General features: G+C 34.1%; 2 protein-coding genes across 2 annotated transcripts; one reads left to right on the forward strand and one right to left on the reverse strand.

The window, feature by feature from the left end:
* The first annotated feature begins 787 nt into the window (after positions 1–787).
* On the forward strand, positions 788–2,418 carry LOC105160538 (gibberellin 20 oxidase 1-D). Its single transcript, XM_011077966.3, has 3 exons — positions 788–1,537; positions 1,628–1,949; positions 2,066–2,418. The coding sequence occupies exons 1-3, from the start codon at positions 969–971 to the stop codon at positions 2,351–2,353; spliced, it is 1,179 nt and encodes a 392-aa protein (XP_011076268.1). The 5' UTR covers positions 788–968; the 3' UTR covers positions 2,354–2,418.
* Positions 2,419–12,853: 10,435 nt separating this feature from the next.
* Positions 12,854–14,106, reverse strand: LOC105160714 (carboxylesterase 1). The gene has a single exon (XM_011078194.3). The coding sequence runs from the start codon at positions 13,948–13,950 to the stop codon at positions 12,982–12,984; it is 969 nt and encodes a 322-aa protein (XP_011076496.1). The 5' UTR covers positions 13,951–14,106; the 3' UTR covers positions 12,854–12,981.
* Between the last annotated feature and the right edge of the window lie 6,619 nt (positions 14,107–20,725).

The following is a 20,725-nucleotide window of genomic DNA, read 5'->3' on the forward strand; positions in this document are numbered from 1 at the left end:
AATTTAAATGTCTGATTAGCTTTGTCAGATATGTGCAATAAAAAAAAAAAAAAAGGGTTGTTCATCAGACATAAGATTAATGTAGTCATGTACCCACCATTTGCTTTCGAGCATTTTAGTCGCATAATATAGTAAAATGTATTTTATCCTATAATATTGACACTTTTGGTCTTGTTTCTGCAAAAAAATTTCAAATGGCATAAAATTCATGCCTAATAATTTTTTTTTCAATGTTAAGATTTGACATTAAATTGACAAAAAACTCTTATGCAAAACTTTGTTCTGTACCATTTTTGTTGACTTACAAGTTCAAAACTATATATTTAGAAAAATTGAGAAAATGCTTGAAGTATATATAAACTTGAGTTGGATTGTAGATTATTAGCTTGTTCAAGCTATTATTCAATCCATCTTACATTCTTAAATTATCTATAGAAATTAGTATGAGTAGGAAAATATTTCTCATTACAATTCCAAGCTCCTCAAATTCAAGTCTACCAAAATTTCAAAAAAAATCGCTATTAGATTAATTAGGCTAACAAGGTAGGGTGGAGATAAGTTAATTTTTACTCAATTCCCACCAAAAGAAACGCCAAAAGCCATCGGGAACCGCTTACCTGTCAACATTACAAACAACAAAACAAGGGTGGTCCAATCTCCAAATTCCTCCGAATACGAGCCCTCATTTGAAAATTAACATTTCTCAAGCCCTTCTCTGGCAATAATCCAGTTTTGTTGTTTGTGTTGGGGACAGTGGAAGGGAGACTATAAAGATTCCAAGTTTTGTTCACCATTTTCCCCCATTGAACGGCCTTGGCTTTTCCTCTATCACAACCCTCAAACTTCACATCACTACCTTCTCTTCTTAAATATTCTCCTCTCCTTCCATATATAAATACATACTTCCTTGCCATTAATCTACTCTTAAGTCTTATCCCATCTCCTAAGACTCACAAACCCCTCATGCAATGACCATTAACTGCATGATCATGAGCGAGACTTCTACGCCTCAGCCGGCGAGCAATAACAACAGACACAAAGACGACCAAAAGAAGTCACTAGTCTTTGATGCAACCGTGCTACAACACGAATCAAGCATACCGCCACAATTTGTATGGCCCGACCACGAGAAGCCTAATTGCTCCCACACACCGGAACTTCAAGTTCCGTTTGTCGACCTAGGTGGCTTTCTCTCCGGCGACCATGATGCCTCCATTCGAGCGTCTGAGCTCGTGGGTGAGGCGTGTCGGAAGCATGGTTTCTTTCTAGTGGTGAACCACGGTGTCGATGCTAATCTCATTTCAGACGCTCATCATTACATGGACTGCTTCTTCGAGCAACCCCTCCATGAGAAGCAAAGGGCTCAAAGGAAGCTTGGTGAGCATTGTGGTTATGCTAGTAGCTTCACCGGCCGGTTCTCCTCTAAGCTTCCATGGAAGGAAACTCTTTCCTTCGAATACTCTGCACAAGAGGGCTCATCACACATTGTGGAAGAGTATTTCCAGAGAACATTGGGTCAAGATTTTGCACACTTAGGGTATGGAAAGTTCACCTTTCTATACTATGATTTGTACAAATAACAATTTAGTTACAAAATTCTCAATCTTCTTTACATAATTTTTGACAGGAAAGTGTATCAAGAATATTGCAGTGCCATGAGCAGACTCTCTCTAGGGATCATGGAACTATTGGCAATGAGCCTGGGGGTGAACCGCAGCCATTTCAAAGAATTCTTTGAAGAAAATGAGTCGATAATGAGACTGAACTACTATCCACCGTGCCAAAAGCCAGACCAGACCTTAGGCACCGGCCCTCATTGTGATCCGACATCACTAACAATCCTTCATCAAGACACGGTCGGTGGACTCCAAGTGTTTGTCGACAACGAGTGGCGATCAATCACTCCAAATATCAACGCGTTCGTTGTGAACATCGGGGACACCTTCATGGTGAGGCAAAAATATATATATTCTCGATATATATATATATGTGATCATATTAGAAATATATATATATATTATAAAAAATTATTAAAAATGATCTTTATTTTATTTTTCTTGGTCAGGCACTTTCAAATGGGAGGTACAAAAGTTGTTTGCACAGGGCAGTGGTGAACAGCATGAGTCCTAGGAAATCTCTTGCTTTCTTTCTTTGTCCCAGGAAGGATAAGGTGGTGAGCCCACCACCTGAATTGGTGGACTCCGTTAATCCTAGAATATATCCCGACTTTAGATGGCCAGCCCTGCTCGAGTTTACACAGAAGCATTATAGAGCTGATATGAACACTCTTCAGACATTCTCAAATTGGCTGTTGCAACAACAACAACAACAGAAAACAGCTGTAGTCTTGTGATTATTAGTTTGTCAATCGTATGTTGTCTTAAAGATTAATCAAACTTAATTTCCTTAGTTTATTAACTGTTTCTTGTCTAATTACATACAATTCAAGAACCAAACATGGAATGATATACATATATACGGAGAGCAATGCAAATTAAGGAAGGTGAAAAGGGTTTGCAAAACTTCGGAGAATTTAATGAAAAGGCTATTTTCTTTCAGTAATTGGAATATATACATGAATAATATAGGGCAATTTGGTAATTTAATTATTATTTGACCACATAGTATGTAGAATGATTCTCAATATCTACGTCCTGATAATGGTGTCCAATGTAGATGCCATAACTTGAGTGTGTCTTTTCATTAACTGAACTGATGATGCTATAGTTCAAATCTTTTTATTTTTCCAGAAAAAGGAAATACTAATTTTTTGTTCATTTTCTTTCTTCTTAATTCGAATCTTAGTTATATATAAAAAAAAAAAAAGAAAAGTTTAAATCATTATTGCACGTATACTCCCCTTCCTTGAGGTTTGCTGTAATTATACGTAAATTTCTATAATTTAAAAAATTACATTTAGTACCCTTGAGATTTGCTTTCACTAACATATAAGTCCCTGTATTAGTCAAAAATCACTGAATTTGCTGATATTAATAAAAAAAATTGAAAAAAATTATATTTATCCTTAATTGACTTATTACTGATTTATTACATATCAAGTAAATTATTTTATTATCAAAATACCCTCATACGTCTTCACTCGTTAATGTATGTGAAAAGGTATATTTTCACCGTTATAAGGGTAGTTCTTTATATGCAACAACTCAATAATAAGTCAATCGAGGGTAAATATTAATTCTCATTCAGTTTTTTTTGTTAATATCAGCAAATTCGATAAATTTTAATTAATGGAAAAACTTATTTGTTAGCCAGAAATAAACCTCAAGATGCTAAATGTAATTTTTTAAACTACAGGGGATCTACATGTAATTACAGCAAATCTCATAAGAGGAGTCCAATTATCCCATTAATTTATGACCATGCACTCCAATGATATTTTTCTTAATTTTAGCGTCTACAATGCAAATTTTCGACAGTTGAACTGTGGGTGAAATTGGAAATTGCCCAAACTCAAAGCGTTAAAAGGATATAATTCAAAGCCCTACTTTGATATTTTAAGTTAAGATATAGAGATTTAAGAAAAAAAAAATCCAAGATAGGAAATTAAAAAAAAAAAAAAAAGAGAAAGAATGACCCACCAAATGAATCATGATTCAGAAGAACAGGAGCTAGAATCCATTAAGGATTGATAGAGCTTTCAGTGCAAATGGATTCTTGTGCAATTTATTTCTTTTTTAATTAAAATTTTATTATTTATATCTATATGTATTTGGAAGTATGTGGCTGTACATATATATATAGAGAGATTATAGAATGCCAAAGGAATACTTGGGACATTGTCCTGGTGTTTGTCCTTGCGTGCTGCAACATTCTCTACGATATTATAAAAACACGAAACACAACAATTTTATTTTATTTTTATTTAATTTGTATTTTATGGAAATGTGGGTGAGAGTGCAAGTCCCCACGTAAACTACCTCATCACTCCTGTCGCTATTCTTGGCTCGGTTCAAGAACTACGCCAACATATTTATATTTAATTTTTGTAATTTGGATTGTGGGAAAATGTGCAAATTGCAAGTTGATAATATACATATGTTGAGGTTTTATAATCTTAAAAATATGTGGATATTATAACTTTTAATTGTATTAGATGCTTTGTTTATATAATTTTATTTATTCTTTATTGTGGTTTGTAAATTGCTTATTATTGATCAATACATTGAATTATCATCGATGTATTGTCATGTAATTATCTCCAACACTTTGCTCTTTGTCAAATTTTTTGAGACTGTATGGGCGCTACTTGAGCTCTCCACGCCCTCTACCTGTCAGGAATAGGCCTCAACTTGCCCATTTTGGCCACTCTTTAGGATCTGAAAGGCAATGTTACGACTTGGGATGCAGAAAAGGATAAATTGGTACATCAACAAAGATTGTAAACAAGGAAAAACAAAAACAAAAGGAAATTACCTAAGTTTACATGGCAACTGTACCAAAAACCTCGTCTCAAGAGTTGTTTTTATTAGTACTGGTAAGGATTTAGGTATTCCTCTAAGAAGTAATCACCCCAAGCCAGAGGACCGTTAACACCAACTTAGGGCTTGGTCATTTTTCATCTATTTATTCCAATTACGACCTGTAGGAGCCCTAACCAAGAATCTCTAGAAAAATAATTACTATTAGCTATATATTAATGGTTTTAGTTAAAAATCATGGTAAATGAGTATTATTAACTACGACTAAACAAAATTGATGCAAAAAACTCATTTTTTCACTATAAAAAAATTATTTGCCACAACTAAGAGCCATAGTCAAAACAAGCTATGTCAAATATTTTAGCCACCTTCACAAAAACCACGATCAACAACTATTGTATTGTCATGGTCAATAACTATTTGTTACAACAAATCTTGTTATTAACCATGACAGCTAACTGTAGTTCAATATTATAATTCTTCTAGTAATTACCTATCTTTGCATCTACTCTAAGACAACTTCATTTCCTTATATATATATATATATATATATATATGTAATATTCTTTTGTCATAATCACAAACAAAACAAATTTACACTTCTTACATTCAGGTTGTACTGACTCGGTTTCAGCCCGATATGAGTCCGTGTATGAACGGACTTATAATGACCACCCAATTATTTATAATTCACGTGAAAAAATCGTACAACTCAGAACATCTATAAACATTGATCCGCCATGCCTCAGGTATAACATTTGCTATCTTATATTCTTTTATGACCATCATACTTTCTTCTTTCATGATTTTTACTGCTAAAACATTAAAGGACTATAACAAATATTTTTCAAATATAATTTTTACAGTTTCTTACCTTACCGGTCCCATTACTAAGTTGCAACATTTAGAACTTTGCTCTTTATCAAAAAGGGAAAAAAAAAATAACACCTGTAAAAATTTCAATATATTTATGCTTTTTGGGAAAAAAAAAAAAAAGAAATAGAAGAGTTGAATGTAGGGTGAAAAATAGAGGGAGGGGGACATGAAAAAAACGACAAGAAATAGGGTGATAGTCACAATCGTATTGGTGTGAAGGGTTCCAAAAGGGCCGGCTTCACGTGGCAACGTTTGTTTCTTAGCAATGGGCCAATGGCGATGGCTCTGCATCTGCAAAAAACTTATGTGGTTTTTGTTTCTTTGCTGCATTTTTCTAACTTATACCACACAGTACACGACACTTCTTAGGATTATGTCAGGGATTCCACCTGTCCTACTCTTCTTGTTTTTTTCCTTTTCTTAATTACTACCTTCTTATTTAATTAATTATTTCTAATGCCTTTTAATAACCAATTAATTAAACCCAAAGTAATTTTGGGAATTTTTGTTTTTTGGATTAAAATGCTTGACGACATTGTATTTTCTTAAAATAATAAAAATTTGAAAGTTGTATATTCTTTCACATCTGAAATAAATAATATAAAAATTGTTTCTAATTTTTCACTTTATTATGATCAGTATTTAATTATTGAAATGTGCTCTTCACATGTCTGTTGACAATAATATTAAACTAATTGGTCATATGCGTCACCAACGACGCATGCGATCTCATTGGTAATCATTTCAAAAAAAAAATTCTAATTAGTAGCTGGCATAATTCCATATCAAATAATTAATTAGATTAATTATGAACTTAATTACCTAAGAAGTTTCCAAACAAAGTACACTCAAAATTCAAGTTGCTTCCAACACCGCCATCAATCAATCCAATTAACACCAACGAGTTAACAATCATCAATAGTTACACAAAAATTGATACATAAACTTAAATAATCCACCATGAAAATTATTTTTGATATGACTATGAGTATGACAAATATTTTAACTCAATCACAGCAAATAACTATTTTGTGACCATGATCAATGACTATTTATTTTTAATCATAATAATTTACTATAATTAAATATTAAATTTTTTTTAATATATATCAAATATATACAACTATTATAAAAATAAAATAGAAGAAAATGAAATGGTTTGTTCCACTTAATCACCACGATTAACAATCATCAACATTAGTGTTAATAATTAAGGGCAGGTGAGCAATGTCATACTAGGAGGATCCTAGCTAGAGAAGTAATAATTGGAGATGATCGAATCTGGATTAATTTAACATTATCTCTTAACTACAATTTAGGATCTCATGTTGTCTTGTAATTGGTAACAGCAAAGCCATGAGTCGAGCAGGTTTTGAGCAGCTGTACGTAGTGGATTTTGTGCACAAGAGATTTTCTTCTCACCCAATGGGTCCAAAGCACATGAATTCTCTGACCTGGCTGCATCTCCCAACATACTTTAACATATGAATTCTTGTTTTGATGTGCCTGCAACAAGACAAGCATATCTTGTTTCTATCCTTAATTCTCACATTATTAAATGTTACTTTGCAAATTCCCACAAAAAACAAAAAACAAAAAAAGAAAAAGAAAAAGGGATTTTGATTGAATATATGAGTGAGAGAGAAAAAATTAAATCAAAACATTGCGCTAGAAAACAGCACGTAGAAAGAGAGACAGTCTATCTCCATCACCAACTTCAAGATTTTAACTCCTAGGGACTTTTTCATTGTATTTTCCTGCTTTTCTTGTGGTTGTTGCTTCAATTTTATTTATCTTCCCATTTCAACTTAATATTCAATTTAGGACAATTTTGAGGTTTTTTGTAATTACAAATATTTTTTATTTCTAAAAAAATTTATAAGTATGTTCTGAAATTATAAATATCTAACAAATACCTTTCTACAATAGGTTGTCATAAAAGAAAGTGTTTGTTACGGTATTTATAATTTCAAGGGGGTATCTTATAATTTTTTAAAATACGATGAGTATTTATTAATATGACAAATCCTGAGAAAGTTCATTGTAATTTATCTTTCAATTTAACTACTCCTAAATAATTTTTTTAGTTGTTTATATCTGAATCTCATTATATTCAATTTTAACTGAACACGTAGAATTCGTTACTGGATTTATAGAATTTATAGGACTCACTGCGTCGATTTTTTAATTTTAGAATTATTTTAAAAATTCAGTATAGCATAGTAATAATCAACTTTTCAAAAAAAATATATATTTTAATTTTTTTCAATTTTAAGATCATTTTAAAAATTTCATAATATAAAAAACTAAATGTATTTGACCTCTTATTATACGGAACAAAAAATGCAATTTTGTTATCTGTTATTGTAAGTGAATGTATTATATAGATCATCAGCAGCCAACTTACAAAGTTTGATAAATGAAAACTAAATTTAAAGGCTGAAATGGTCATTCAAGCACTGTTTTGACGAGTTTGGCTAATCAATCTAATCTTTCAATTATATTTAAAAAGAAATGTTAATTTTTTCATGTTCCTCGACTATATATGAATTCATATATATATATATATATATATATTGAAAATTTTCATTCAAATATATAGATTTTGATGCAATTTACATCCCTGTCTAAGTAGGTTAACTGCTTTATTTTAAAAAATACGTATAGACTTGTACTTTTTTTACATGGAAGTAATTTGTTCATTTACAATATTATAAGGGAATTGCTTGAATTTTTTTCAATATATATATATATATATATATATATATCCACACTCTCAATAGTTCTTTTTCTTTTTTTTTTTTTTGAAATGCCACTCTCAATAATTTAGATGATTAATTATTTTTGTTTAGAACAACTCAAAACCTAGCCATGTGATTATACCATTCAAAATTGAGTATAATCCATTTGTTAACATGTTGAATGTATTATACTTATTATATATAAGGACAATTACACTCTTTTTTTTAGATTTGGTAATTATACGTAATATCTTTATAATTTAAAAAATTATATTTAATATCTCTGATGTTTGTTTTCGTCTAACAAATAAGTCCCTCTATATTTAAAATTTACTGAATTTATTGATATTAACAAAAAAAAATTGAAAGAAAGTTAATATTTGCCCTCGATGACTTATTACTGACTTATTGTAGGTCAAACATATTTTTTATGACTAAACTACACTTGTAACGGTAAAGATATACCTCATATGCATTAATGTGTGAAGATGTATAGGAGCAATTTGATCATAAAAATAGTTATTTGACCTGCAATAAATCAATAATAAGTCAATCGTCGGTATAATATCAATAAATTCAATGAATTTTGATTAATATGATAGACTTATTTGTTAGACAGAAACAAACCTCAAAAATACTATATGTAATTTTTCAAAATATAGGTAGTTTATATGTAATTAAATTAAATTTTAGAGAAAAATTGTAATTATCCATTATATATTAATAGATGTACTGAAATGGACATTATTACATGTAAGATTAGGCTAGTGATGATGTGTGTTAAATAAGTTAGCAAATCTAGCGCCCCCATGTAAGGACAAACATAGGATGATCGAGTTGAGTTGGGACACCTAAGTCTTAATTGATAATAATTAAGCTTTGGTCTTAGCGCCATAATTAGGTGCCAGCATGTCAAACACACATAACGGTTCATTAATTTATCATAAGGGATTTTGTTTCTTCCATTGCTTTGTCTTTTCCATTAACAATTTCTCTCTGATAAAGATTTTTTAAGAATGCGATTACAAATATGGACCAATATAAAATTGAAGAACACGACAACTTTCTTGAAAGCACGCACTTTCACCTCTTATCCCTTCTAGAAAAATTAAATTAATAATAGTTCAATTCTGTTTATTTATTTTAACATAAATTAACTGCTATTATTAAAAATCGACACGTATGCCACTAAGATTCGACTAGACGATGAAGTTGAAATTTTATGACTCTAAATAAGATGTTTGCAAAAATTCAAATGAAATATTTTTTAAATTATAATTTAAATTAAGTTTATAAAAAGGTATTTAAAAATACAATTTCTGTTTATGCTTTTTTTTTTTTAAAAAAAAATATTTTAGCTAAAACAAGCTAAAAATTGTGAGTAGGTGAATAGATGTTTATTGCAGTTTAAGGCATTTATTGCAACTTCCATTTTATGATTTTTTTTTTGTTATTATTTTTTATATATATTTAAATAATGCCTCTTCCCACCATGATGTTTTCGTCTACTGGTTAAGAGTAAGACTGGTATCCGATGAATAAATTTAAGATCATTAGTTCGAAACACACAAGATGTGTGCGTATTTGACTCATTTTATGTGAGTATCGAATTATTGTAATTTATTTACTAGTTTAGTCAAATTATAATTTATTTGGTATAATTACATGTAAATCTTTTATAGTTTGATTGTGGGGTGTAAGTGTTACATCTGTTAGTTTAGGGGGGTAATTATTACATGAAGAATAGTTCAAGGGGCAAAGTATATTTTACCCTTTTGAATATAAACTTGATATAATATGGAAATGTACTTAAATAATATTTATAAATAAAATAAAAAAAAAGATTGTGATGCTCGCGAGCTCACTAACAAATAGAATCAAGCTCGACTTCAACCTTGCCAAGAGCTTGGGCTCGAATGCCAGTCAGCACGTGAGCCTCGACTCATCTTCCACCCATATTTCCATCTAACAAGTAAGTCCCTCTATTAGTCAAAATTTATCAAATTTGTTGATATTAAAAAAAATTGAATGAAAATCTATATTCATCCTTAATTGATTGCAAGCCAAATAAATCTTTTTATAAATATATTATCCTTATACATCTTAATCCATTAGTGCATGTGAGGAGTTATATCTTTACAGTTATAAAATGAAGTTTAGTCAGAAAAAAATTATTTCAATAAGTTAGTAATACATTCATCTGAGGGTAAATATCATTTCTTATTTAGTTTTTTTTTTGTTAATATCAAGAAATTTAGTGAATTTTTTACAAACGGGGACTTATTTATTAGACAGAAGTAAATCTTAAGGGTATTAAATGTAATTTTAATTACACCAAACCTCATGCAAGATACTGCAATTATCCCATAAATAAATAATACCCCTTCCTATAATGATTGAAATCTACCCATCAATCATTAGGTAATTTCATAAATAGACTGTTAATTCACCAACTTTTTACCTAACACTTCCAAATCAATTTTTTTCTACTTATCATTATTCATTTCAAATGCTATCAACTTTTATATTTTACTCACTTATTTATTTCTTTTAAGAAAAATTAAAACACTTTCCGAAAAAAATATTAAATTATACAAACACTTCCTGAGATTTTAATTTATATCCCATCATATGTGTCTCATACTTCATTTTTAATAATTCATTCTCGATCATCACTACGTGATATAATGGAACAATTCAAAATAGCTCTAATTTACTTGAAATATCAACGTATGGAATTTCCTTTTCGAAGATAAAAATAAGATGTGAAACAACTTATCCACAATTTACTATTTTAAATGCATGATGAAAATGACGCAAGTTGAAATTTGCGTGTCAGGACAAGTAATCAGACGCGATTAATCAATAAAAAAAAATTCTAAAGATAATAAATGCAATCATTGAGACTATCCAATGTATCATGTAATGCAGTGCATGTACTTACACCAGAAGAAATATAATATTTGATCATGGTAACAAATAAATAATTATAATAAATAGTTATTGATTACAAGCACACAACGTTTGCCGATCGAGATTTTTGGGAGGATGAATTAAAATATTTGTCATGATTTTTAATTATGACATGATGATATATTTAAAAAATATATATAAGAAGAAAAAAATACTGCATCTGAATTATGGAATTCCCAATTTTCAATCGGAAATAGTTCGTTTTCCACCTTCAAAAAATAGTTTAAGTTAATTTGTGGAGTTGGTTATTCTCTTTGCTTGGGATTTGTAGGAGGCCCATTTTTTTCACTTAGATATTTTAATTAAGGCCCAAGAGCTGGCAAAACTCGACATTGCTGCTAAATTGGCTGCAAGTCCATGGGATTTTAGTTCAATTGATCTGGTAAACTTTGGAAAAGTTACATAGGAACAATGAAAAGAAGTGGAATACGAGGACATTTAAAATTATCATATATTATGTATTGCTCTTGTCAATAAAAGAAAAAACAAAGATTAAGGGGTCATTTATATGGGGTAAATATTTGATTAAGTTTGAATGAATTATTTGTGGAATAAATAAGTTAATAGAATTTATGAGGCGTCTAAATGACGGTGATGATGATCCTCAATTATTTTTCGAAAGTCCAAAGCAAAGAAGTGGATCCCGTTTGTCAGCTTAGCAGGACCAAATCCTTCTGGCCTAAGCCCCAAAAGTTATCAAACTCATTTTATTAAAATAAATTAATATAGTAGGATCTGAAACTAAGACCAAATCGGCAAACTCACACGATGAACAACAGGGATGACACTTCATCTAGATTCTACTGTCAAGGGCTACATCACTTTTAAAAATCTCCAACAAACTCCTCATATATCAATGAAACCAGTAAAAAAATACTCTTCAAAGACAAATTCAAATCAAGTAGGAATATTCTTGTTAATGGGCTAACTTCCGAATGTTTCTAGTGATATGTAGCTTTCCCTATCTAACCCTCCAAGTATCACTCTATTTCCCTTTTATAAATAGAGGTCTTGTTTTAATGAAAGAGGTAACTGAAGTTGTTGATACTCCACACACTTCTCACCTACACAAACAGCGGGCTATGAGTCTCCCACTTGTTTTTGGCACTTTACAAGCTCATGTTAGCTTCTATTTTTACATCCAAGCACTTCACATTATATATTTTACTACTATTTTATATTTTTATCGATTTTCCTATCAAATTCAATTACTGACTTTAGGACTTCCAAAAGGTTTCTTCAAGTATTATTGTGTTGCTGAACTCTGGTATGCATTAGATGGATAAAAATTGTGTAAAAAATCGTGTAATTTTAACTTTGTATGATAAATAAGCATAATTACTTTTAAACATCCTTTAACCAATTCAATACACAAATCCAAGGACATAAATGACCTTGCGCGTACCAATACCTTGGCTAGATTACGCTGGATTGTAGTATTGTACCCCTCGAGACCGGACATGCCTCTATTTCTTGGGCTTGTGGAATTAGCATCGGACCTTTACGTATTAACATAAACATATGAAAAGAGTATCCAATCCGTTCTTATCAAAAATAGTAAATGGGACCTAAACATATATTAACACTAGCATGATCACGACCTATATTCATGACTAATTTCAAGTAACATGAAAAATAAAGGAATTAATGAACAACCATATTGTTTCATCAATGAGATCATATATCATATATGAATAAAAAATTATACTTTGAATGGATTACATAAGAGACTCATTTTATAAATATTGAATGTGAATAAACCAAATGATATATATAAATCATGTCATGTTTGTAAAGTATAATTCAGTTTGCTGATTGACAATATTATCAAATATCCAACATTTTATTCTTTTATTGTGGATAACAAATTAGGAAGAGCACATGGACGAACTCGAACCTCTTAAAAGTAATAAAATATAATAAAATAAAAGGTAGTAATAGTAGCGAAATGCTTAGAAAGAAAGCACAAAATTCTTGACCACATTATAGAGAATCTTAGCTTTAGAATCATCAAAATGCTCAACTCCATGAAATCCTCCTTCGCTAAACTCACTCACAACATCTACTCCCTTCTCTTTTAACATTTTCACTAATCCGATTTGTCGATCGACCAGGGGGTCTCCCTCACAGCCCGTCACCAGCACTCTCCACCCTTGATCCCTTACCTTCTCAAAATCATGTGATTTATCGGCCGTCATTGGATTAGCGTACTCGTGATCACGGTCAACGCCAATCGGCAACCCCAGATCCCACATAACATCCGCCACGCATGGCGGGAACACCTTGTCATTGGCTAATCTGACCTCCGACGGGGTCCTCTCCACCCCACCAAAGAACGGGTGATGCAATATCAGCCCTTGGATCTTCACTGGCACCAAGCCGTCCCCGCACGTCACCGCACGTAAACCCACATGGTACGCTATATTTCCGCCGGCACTAGTGCCCATGAGAAAACACTTTGAGAGATCAGCAAAATCCGTCAACCACTCCTCACCGGTGCTTCTGACCCATTCCAACGCTTCCATGCAATCATCGTAGGCGGCAGGCAGGCGGTGCTCGGGCGCGAGACGGTAGTCCACCGACACGACCACAGCCGGAATTTCGCTCGCGATTTCACAGCAAAGCTTGTGGATAAACAAAGCAGCTGCACTGCCAAGAATGAATCCTCCACCATGGTAGTAAATTAGAAGGGGCAGTTTGGTTGCCGGAGCAGCTGAGGACTCCGGCCGCCGGGGGAGATAAACACGAGCCCAAGTGTTGGTTTCTTTGTTGATAGGAATATCCTTGCTGAGGACCGCCGCGTCAGAGGAGGCGGGGCATTGAGGCAGCTTCAACGTACGTGTGATCGAGCCGTCGGGGTTTCGGATGATTCCCAAGTAGCCACAGGGATCAGCAGTGGGATCAATTTGTGGGAGTTCCATTGAAGATTTAGACAGGTTTTAATTTCTAAAACTGAAGAAAATTCAGAAGCTTGGAGTAATAATCAATGCCGGCTTGAGAAATCAACAGCATATATATATAAAACTTTGTCTGATTCTTGAAGCTTAAGTGTTAGGTGAGCATTTTAAAATCATTTGTTGCCAATTGATTTTTTTCCCCTTTTCTTTTTAGCATCTCATCGATTCAATAAATACATCTATATATTAAATATAGTAAATAATAAATTAATAATTCTCGATTGAATCAATATATTAATATAATTATAAATAAATTGTAATAATTCACATAAAATAAGACAAAAATTCACATAATATACGACAAAAACCTACATATTTAATGAGATTCAAATTCATAATCTTGAACAAACAGCACATTATGGGTAGTACGTAAAATATTCTAAGCTGTCTGAATTTGGCAGATTGATTCATATCTTCAATTATAGACTATTACCATATTTTATATTTGTATCTTAAAATTATACACAACTTAAGTATACAAAAGACGACGTGGTATTAAATGAAAATAGAGATACTGTTAACAATCAGAAAGTCAAATTAAGACCTAAGTTTTGCATTAATTTCCATGTGATTCATTAAAATCAATAGATCAATATATGATCACATTGTAAATCTAATTTATACATAAAATAACATGCTTGAGACCATAAAAACTCACATTAACTTTATTTTCTTGAAATTAGGATCAACTTAATTAAGGGGCATCACGTACTATTGTCGTGGCTGAACAGAACATACTGCGCAAGGATATTTTATCTCTTGCATATGGATTTAGGCCGATTTAATTGAGCGTTATGAAAGTAAATAAATAATGAAAAACTCTTACTCAAATTAATTACAAAGTAAATATATTAGACTTGCTATGTGAGTGATCACTTTTCTTGAATTGTACATCAATCACACGACAAGTATATTATTGGAGTTAGTCATCACCTTCACCATCAATCTAAGTTCCAGCAGCAGCAGCAGCTTCAACACCTTGATGAGAATGAAGCAGACGTTGAAGAACTCTTGGATACAGGGTGAAGGACAAAGCGCATTATGAGAATGCGCTTTCTTTGTATTTTACTGAGTTGCCTGCGTGGGTTGTTACATCATTTATTCTTGATTTCATTGGGCCACCTCATTGCCTAGGCTGTTAGTTTGTTACTTGGTAGTTAGCTGATGTGGCTTGTGTATATATATCTCTCTTCTTCATCTTCTTAACTGTAACTGAAATTACAGAGATATTTTGCTGAAATGGAGTTCTACGTTCTCCCCCAATTCTTCTACTTTTTCTGTATTCGTTTTCTTTTGAATTCCAACATGGTATCAGAGCCTTCTATATGAAGGTCTCTGGGATACGTATTGATTACATTGAACACAATACTGAAGAAATATGGCAGATTCAAGTTTGAATAGCAGAGCTGCGACAGAACAGCTGGAACGAGAAGCACTCTATATTCACCCCTCGGAAAACTCCAGCTTAACACTGGCGTCTTCACCTCTGGACGGCACCAACTTTCTAACATGGAGTCGTTCCGTCTATGTCGCCTTAGGAACGAAAATGAAGCTTGGCTTCATTGATGGTACGCTTCCAAGGCCGGATACAGGTTCAACGACGTTTGAGCAATGGCGCCGCGTGGACCTATTGGTTACATCTTGGATATGGAACTCCATTTCGAGAGATATCGTAGAATCTTTTATGTTCGTCAATTCGTCACGAGAACTTTGGCTAGAGATACAGAGTCGATACGGAAGAAGTAATGGACCGATGATATATCGGATCCAGCGTGAGATATCCACCATTGCACAGCATGATCTATCACTAACAGCCTATGTGACTAAGTTGAAGAAATTCTGGAACGAGCTTCTAAGTTTAGCGCCTAATCCGCGGTGTACTTGTGGCTGTTGTACGTGTGACGTGAATAAGGCGATAGAAGAAAGAAATGAACATGTACAATTGATGCAGTTTCTCATGGGACTCCATGAGATTTTCGACCACGAAAGAAGCCAATTGTTGATGCAAGATCCATTACCAACCTTGGAACGAGCGTTCGCCATGTTGTTCACAGTGGAGAATCAGAGGCAAGTGAATACTGAAGTTGGTGCGCTTCCTCAGCAGATGGCTTACCAATTTACATCAAAGGACGGCAGAAATAGTGGTGACAGGTTCCAAAATAAGAAGAGAACTTATGTGGACAGAAGGACTTTATCTTGTACGCATTGTCACAAGACTGGGCATACATCAGACACATGTTTTCAGATTTACGGTGTACCGGATTGGTACAAGGTTTTGAATGAGAAGAAGAAAAAAGGCTTGGGGGTGAAACCGTTTGCTGCTGCTGTGAGTGAACAAGACACATCTGCAGAAACTAGCAGTGCTAAGCAGATGACTGATCTTATGGCCGATCTTATTAAGCTGATGCAAAAGAACAATGTGGCTAGAGATCCAATCACCGCCTATTCTAACTTTGTCTGCAATGATGATGTTGAGTTTGCTGGTAATTTTTCTGGATCCTCTGAAATAGATTTGAACTGTTGGATAATTGATACTGGAGCTACAAACCATATATGTGCTAACATCAAATTATTTGATTCATTCACAGCACCTTCAACTCCCAAACTTATTCATTTACCCGACGGCACATAAAATAGCTACTTATATTGGCACAGTTCACTTAAACAAACACATCACCCTCACTCAAGTCTTGTACCTTCCATCATTCTCTGTTAACTTGTTATCTGTGAGTCAACTATGTCGCAATACTCCTTTAAAATTTCATTTCACTGATTCCAGTTGTATCTTGCAGGACCAACATAATAGAGCCAACCTTATCGAAGGAAATAGATGCAAAAATCTGTACATTGTTAGGCATTCTACTCAAAATGCCTCCTTTTCTACCTCTGTATCTTGTAATGCTGCGAATAATCGTTGTAATGTGCAGACTTGGCATCATAGATTGGGACATATTCCCCTGTTAGTAATGAGACATATCCCTTTTCTAAATTCAGCTGCTATGATTCTTGATGACTCATGTGAAACATGCCATAAAGCTAAACAAACTAGATCCATTTTCCCTTCTAGCACGTCACACTCTAAGGCCCCTTTCGACTTGATACACTTAGATGTTTGGGGGCCTTACACCACTCAAACAATCTCAAATTGTAGCTACATTTTGACCATTCTAGACGATCATTCCCGTTCTCTTTGGACTTTTCTTTTGAAACAAAAATCACAAGTCGTTTCCGTCCTCAAGTCTTTTGTGTCCATGGTCAAAACCCAGTTTTCCAGAAAAATTAAGGTCATTAGATCAGACAATGGTTCTGAATTCTTGAACAACAATTGTCAAACCTTTTGTCTTGAAATGGGTATTCTTCATCAAACATCTTGTACCTATTCTCCTCAACAGAATGGTAGGATAGAGCGTAAGCATAGACAGCTTCTAAATGTGGCTAGAGCTTTACTCTTCCAAGCTTCGTTGCCTCTGAAATTTTGGGGCGATTCTATACTCACTGCAACCTACCTAATCAATAGGACTCCTAAAATCCTTCAATGGAAATCACCCTTCGAATTGCTAACTGGTACTTCCCCAACATATCACCACCTTCGAATTTTTGGAAGTTTATGTTATGCTACCAATGTAGATCCTCATAAGACCAAATTTCATCCCAGGGCTCGCAAATGTATTCTTTTGGGTTATGCCATGTCACAAAAGGGATATAAGTTGTTCGACATTGATAATAACCGGACCCTTGTGTCTAGAGACGTTCAATTCTATGAACATATCTTCCCTTTTTCAGCCTCTGTTTCACAAGAACAACCATCTCCTTGTCCTCTTCCCGTTACTTCTCCTTTTATTGATACTTCTGTACCTGCACAGATTGAACCTGTTACGGTTTCTCCATTACCTGAGCCATCCTCTTCGACATCTAATAGTCCTCCTCTCCATAACTCACCTCCTAGACGTTCAGCCAGAATTTCCAAACGCCCCACTTGGCTAAATGATTTTGTTTGTTCTGCCCACCATCCTACTTCATTGCATTCTAACAACCCTGCATATGTATCGTTTGTAGCTTCATTATCTGTCTTGCAGGAACCAAATTCTTTTTCGGAGGCTGTCCAACATAAGGAGTGGAAGGAGGCCATGGACTTTGAGTTGCAGGCCTTAGAAGCAAACAACACTTGGAAGGTATCTCCTTTACCACCGAGCAAGCGTGCTATCGGGTGCAAGTGGGTCTTTAAGACCAAGCTCCGCGCAGATGGAACAGTTGACAGATATAAAGCGCGTTTGGTGGCAAAAGGGTTCAATCAGATCGAAGGTATTGACTATACAGAGAGTTTCTCGCCTGTAGCAAAATCTGTGACCGTCCGCCTATTTCTCGCCATTGCTGCTGCTCATTCTTGGCCTATTCAACAGTTGGATATCAACAACGCGTTCCTCCACGGTTACCTTGAGGAAGACATTTATATGGTGCCTCCCGAAGGCTATGAAGTTCCACCTAACATGGTATGCAAGCTGCAACGTTCTCTATACGGACTTAAGCAGGCGTCGCGTCAATGGAATGCGGAGTTTACCTTGAAGTTGACTGCATATGGATTTGTACAATCTGTTCATGATCACTGCTTGTTCGTGAAACCATCCTCCTCAGGTATTATGGCTCTAATTGTCTATGTGGATGACATTCTCATCACGGGTCCTTCTATTGATGATATTGCTCGGGTTAAATGCTATCTTCATGACTTATTCACCATTAAAGATTTGGGGGATGCAAGATACTTCCTTGGGCTTGAGATAGCTCGTAGCTCATCTGGTCTTTACATTGCTCAGACAAAATATACCTTGGATATCGTCAGGGACACTGGACTTCTTCATGCCAAACCTGCGTCAAGTCCTTTTCCTCCTGGACTAAAGTTGGCTGCAGCATCTGGTACTTTGTTTTCTAATCCTGGCTCTTATAGGAGACTTGTTGGACGGCTACTCTACTTGGGATTTTCTCGACCGGACATCTCCTACTCCGTCCAACAACTCAGTCAATACCTCAATCAACCTTGTGACTCACATTGGAAGGCGGCATTACATGTGGTGCGCTATCTTAAGGGATGTCCCGCTAAAGGTCTCTATTTTCCAGCTGCTAGCTCGTTCAATCTTCGTGCTTTCTGTGATGCTGATTGGGCGTCGTGTTTGGATTCTAGGCGGTCTCTTACCGGGTATTGCGTATTCCTTGGGGATGCATTGGTGTCTTGGAAAACTAAGAAACAGTCGACTGTTTCTCGTTCTACTGCTGAGTCTGAATACAGGAGCTTGGCCTCGACGGTGTGTGAACTTCGATGGATTTCTTATATACTATCTGACTTCAATGTTCCTTATTCTCTGCCGGTTGAATTATTTTGTGACAATAAGGCCGCGTTGCACATCGTGGCGAACCCTGTCTTCCACGAACGTACTAAGCACATAGAGTTGGATTGCCACCTTGTACGCGACGCCTACAAGGATGGCTTTATTTCCCCCTCGTTTGTTCCTGGTGTTCTGCAGTTGGCAGATGTTTTTACAAAATCTCTACCTTTGAGATCCTTCTTGTCGCTTATTTCCAAGTTGGGCCTGGTTTCCTTCGATCCCAGTCCCACTTGTGGGGGGGCTATTGGAGTTAGTCATCACCTTCACCATCAATCTAAGTTCCAGCAGCAGCAGCAGCTTCAACACCTTGATGAGAATGAAGCAGACGTTGAAGAACTCTTGGATACAGGGTGAAGGACAAAGCGCATTATGAGAATGCGCTTTCTTTGTATTTTACTGAGTTGCCTGCGTGGGTTGTTACATCATTTATTCTTGATTTCATTGGGCCACCTCATTGCCTAGGCTGTTAGTTTGTTACTTGGTAGTTAGCTGATGTGGCTTGTGTATATATATCTCTCTTCTTCATCTTCTTAACTGTAACTGAAATTACAGAGATATTTTGCTGAAATGGAGTTCTACGTTCTCCCCCAATTCTTCTACTTTTTCTGTATTCGTTTTCTTTTGAATTCCAACACATTTGTTATATAAATAATTCAAATTTGATCGAATTGAATCTGGACTAGAATCTAGTTCGGGTCTGGAATGGATTGGGCTGCCAAATTGCATTGATAAATATAACCAAAGAATATTGAAAGGGAAAAATAGGTAGATTTGCAAGATTTTAAATTGAAAACTCGTACTACAAATCCATCTTGTCTCATCAGAGCTGATCAGAACAACCAAAAGGTCCCTTGATCAGCCCGTCACCAAAAATTTTCAACCCAGACTCTTTGATCATTGTCTGCACGATACTTGATTTAATGCCCACCCTTGGATTCGGTTTTTAATAGCGTCGGTTTTCTAATAATCTATAATATAATGATATATTAAAAATTTATATACATTTGAAACATTAAGGTATGATTTAGGTTTGGAATTTAAATTTATTAATAATTTACTTTCTAAATGCATAAAAACAGCACAAAGTAGATAGTTGCTTGTCAAGTCAACTAGGTTTGCTCGATTTGTAAGTTAAGGCCTTAAAAGAAAAATGATTGTGGGTTGAAATAGTAGGTACATAGTCTAATTCTTGTGGTAATTTCTTGTCATTTATTTTCTAATACCGTATTGGTGTTTTTTAAATCAACCTATTCAATAAGATAATTAATTTTGTAATTTTAAAAATTTCGCACACTGACAATAAAAATGACTGAAAAAATACAATTAATATACTGGTCACTGCACTGTTTTAGTCATTTTAG

Source organism: Sesamum indicum, linkage group LG4, assembly GCF_026168435.1.
Source record: "Sesamum indicum cultivar Baizhima isolate 11 linkage group LG4, ASM2616843v1, whole genome shotgun sequence".
In the NCBI taxonomy this organism is placed as follows: domain Eukaryota; kingdom Viridiplantae; phylum Streptophyta; class Magnoliopsida; order Lamiales; family Pedaliaceae; genus Sesamum; species Sesamum indicum.